This window comes from Austrofundulus limnaeus, unplaced genomic scaffold, assembly GCF_001266775.1.
Source record: "Austrofundulus limnaeus strain Quisiro unplaced genomic scaffold, Austrofundulus_limnaeus-1.0 Scaffold664, whole genome shotgun sequence".
NCBI lineage: Eukaryota > Metazoa > Chordata > Actinopteri > Cyprinodontiformes > Rivulidae > Austrofundulus > Austrofundulus limnaeus.
In genome coordinates this window covers 96,271-99,451 of record NW_013953066.1, presented here as the reverse complement: position 1 = coordinate 99,451, position 3,181 = coordinate 96,271, and the positions used below count along the sequence as shown (strand labels likewise).

Genomic DNA, 3,181 nt, shown 5'->3' with positions numbered 1-3,181 from the left:
TAATGTTTTGCTGGTTTTAGCATCAGTTTGCCAGTTTTAGGTAATGTTTTGCTGGTTTCAGCTAGTGTTCTGCGGCGTTCAGCTCCAACTGCTCAGTTTTAGCCTCCTCAGCAGTCCTTCAGCTCTGACAGCAGATAAAACAGATAGCAGTTTAGCTAGCGCTGACCGACCTCTGCTTCTTCAGGAAAGACTCCCATAGCGTTTGATCGAGGGGCAGGTAGTTCAGGAGGATCTGAGGAGGGAAACAGGAAGTGATCACATGTTTGACGCTCATTAAACGGGTTCTTCAGCTGCAGAGAGGCAGAACTCACCTTCCAGCACAGAGAGCGGATGCCTCCTTCAAAGGGGATTCCTGAGGGAAGAAATGAAGTCCGTCAGATAAAAGCTGACAGCAGAGGGACAAACATCTACAGATGTTTTACCGTTGAAGCACAGCTCCCTCAGAGTCGACAGGTTGATGGTTTCTTCACTTAAAGCTGCTTTGAACTCTTGTATCCTGAAACAAGCAGGTCAAAGGTCAACAAGGATCCAGAACACAAACACAACCTAAAGTGTTTACGAGTTGTAAACTGAAGGATTATTTTACTGACAGGAAGAGGAAGTCCAGATTTTACTTTACATTTTCTACCTGGTCTTTTTCAGGTCTGACTTCACCATGTTGTTGTTTAATAAACAAAAAGCTCAACAGTCATTTAGAGTCTGTCAGTCTACAGCAGAAGTCTCCAAACTTTTTTTCTTAAGAGCTACTTTCACAAAATAAAACTGACAGAGCTACTTTTTGCAACATTTAATTTTAAACTCAAACCATTGAAATAAGCTTGTTTTGCTTGAACAAACACAAAAACATTGTCTTCAGTTCACATGAAACTATCATAAAGAACACTGAATTTACATGAATGTGCTTTTTGTCTTTATCCATTCATGTTWTATTGTATTTCACACTAATAACTTAGGGTTTAACTGCAAATGATTTGTGCACAAATAACGATGGGTCTCCTGTATTTATTTTCTTGTGGACTCCAGCAGGAGGAAACCCCCTGTAGTGACATGTACCACAGTGGGAGGGGTCTCCCAGGCGTTTGGCACAGTGTGTCACAGGGCTATGAAAGGTGTGTGAAAACAGACACCGAAAAACCAGGTAACTGTGCATCATCATCGACCATAACGAGCCCTAAACTGTTTGATTGACAACCAAGGGGGCAGGACATCAGATTGATTGAATAAATTAAAGTTAGTGACAAATAAAATTTTGCTTCTCCTAATTTYTCACAAGCACTGACGAGCTACTTTAACTGAGCTCAGGAGCTACTGATTGGTCTACAGACTCTTCACCCTGAAGGTCAGACCGTACAATGAGCTCCATCTCTACAGGTCTCAGTCAACAGGTTAAAGGTCAAAGGTCATAGCTTCTTCTGTCTAAAAACGCTTCTTCTGTCTAAAAACAACACGGCAGCTCCACTTTCATCTGAATGAACCACAGGATCGGAACCAGACCAAAGGCCAGATGTTTACCCAGAATGCACTGCAGCACACAGCTCCTCCCAGCTGTCAGCACGGTGGTGGAGGGCCGATGGTTTGGGAGCATTCTAGTGTCACAGAGGAGATCAGAACCAAACCCAGGGTCAGAAAACACCAAGTTTAGAATCCTGAGATGATCTGAAGAAATTTAATGAGTTTTTAATTCATTGATAATAGTTTTTTTTCAATTAGTTCAAAAACAAAAAGCAAAAGTTTAAAATCTGCAAACTGAAAAACACTGCAGAACCACTGAGAAGAAGAGTGGTTCAAAGCTCCTCCACAGTCATGTGACACACAGAGGTTTAAAGTCTGAAAGAGCTTCAACTGATGAAACTGAGGAGAAGAAAAACATCAGGAAACAAGAAAAGTTTCAACTGTTGGGATTTATCAGGACCTGAATGAAGAGAAACTGTCAGAAACATGTCAGCACATTCCAGCTGGAGGATGGATGTCAGCTGATGTGCTAACAGGAAGCTAATGCTAACACTCTCCTTTGACTGACTTACAGTTTTAGCGTTTAAAGCTCCTCACGAGCTCTGCATGTCAGATATAAAATGTAACACAGTGCAGCCTGATGCAGACGTGACTTTTGGGATTGATTTGTTTGGAAAAATCCCTGATTTTGACCCAGAAGTTAGCCTTTGTTTGGTTAGCGGAGCTAATGCTAACGCTAGCTTGTTGTGATGAATGCAGCTTTAGCAGCAGCTAACACCTGTTAGCTCCGAGTCAAGGTGTCAGGAGAAGAAAACTCACCTGTTCCTGTACGCAGTAGACATGTCTGGACAGGTGAGGCTGGAATTCCTTTGACTCTTTCCGAAAGGGAATGAATTATTAGCCACGGGGAAGTAAAGTCATGTGACTTCCGGTTTGCACAGGAAGTCGGAGCAGCTGGTTAGCGCTGTTAGCTAACCAAAGCTAAAAACAAATAAGTGCATAAACTGTTATCATATAACTCGATGAGTTAAAACTGTTAGTAAAAATCACAAATTTTAAAAAGTGTTTCTTTGTTTTAGTTCTTTGAAACACAAAGAAACTGTTTTATAATAAAGATGAATATAAGGCAATAAAATATTTATTTCAGTAAAATAAACCAGTTTAATTTATGGTATATATTGTTTATTATTCTGCACCTGGTCTGAAAACAACCAGGTAAATTTAATTTATTTGAATTAATGTATTTTTTTTTTAAATTAAATTAGGTTTTGCCTCCTGTTGGTGGACTGAAGGAACGACAAAAATCAAATCAAATCTTTTTTGATTTTTAATCAAATGTTTCTTTTTTACAACAAAAATGTTTCATCTCACAGCTAAACATTCTGATTCTGTAAAAACATCTGAAAGTGTCGTCACCAGTTAACTAAAAGAGAAACTTGAAGCTAACAGAACCTGTTGTCTTTGAGTTTTCACTAATAAAAACCAGGTCTTCAGGATTTGTTTTAAAATTTTGCATTAAAGCTCAAAGTTTTGGGAGCGACCTCAGAGGAGGAAACAGCTGTAAATTCAGGACTGAATCTAAGGGATTTTTACCAAAACAAACAGATATTTTTAATGTTAAAAGTGCAAAAATCACCACAAAACATCAAAATCTTTAATTCTGCTTCTATTAATGGTGATAAATGGAAACATAAACACAAGAGAATGAATCGTTTGCTCTGTTTGTGAT

At 39.1% G+C, this 3,181-nt stretch overlaps 1 protein-coding gene across 1 annotated transcript in view; it reads right to left on the bottom strand.

The window, feature by feature from the left end:
- tbc1d13 (TBC1 domain family, member 13) overlaps positions 1–2,378 on the bottom strand; it is an 8,102-nt gene extending 5,724 nt beyond the window's left edge. Inside the window, exons 1-4 of the mRNA XM_014027595.1 lie at positions 2,272–2,378; positions 423–496; positions 312–352; positions 171–232 (exon numbers count right to left, since the gene is read on the bottom strand). Coding sequence (XP_013883049.1) covers positions 171–232; positions 312–352; positions 423–496; positions 2,272–2,294 — 200 coding nt within the window. The 5' untranslated portion in view covers positions 2,295–2,378. The remainder of the gene's footprint in view (positions 1–170; positions 233–311; positions 353–422; positions 497–2,271) is intronic.
- Positions 2,379–3,181: the final 803 nt, after the last annotated feature.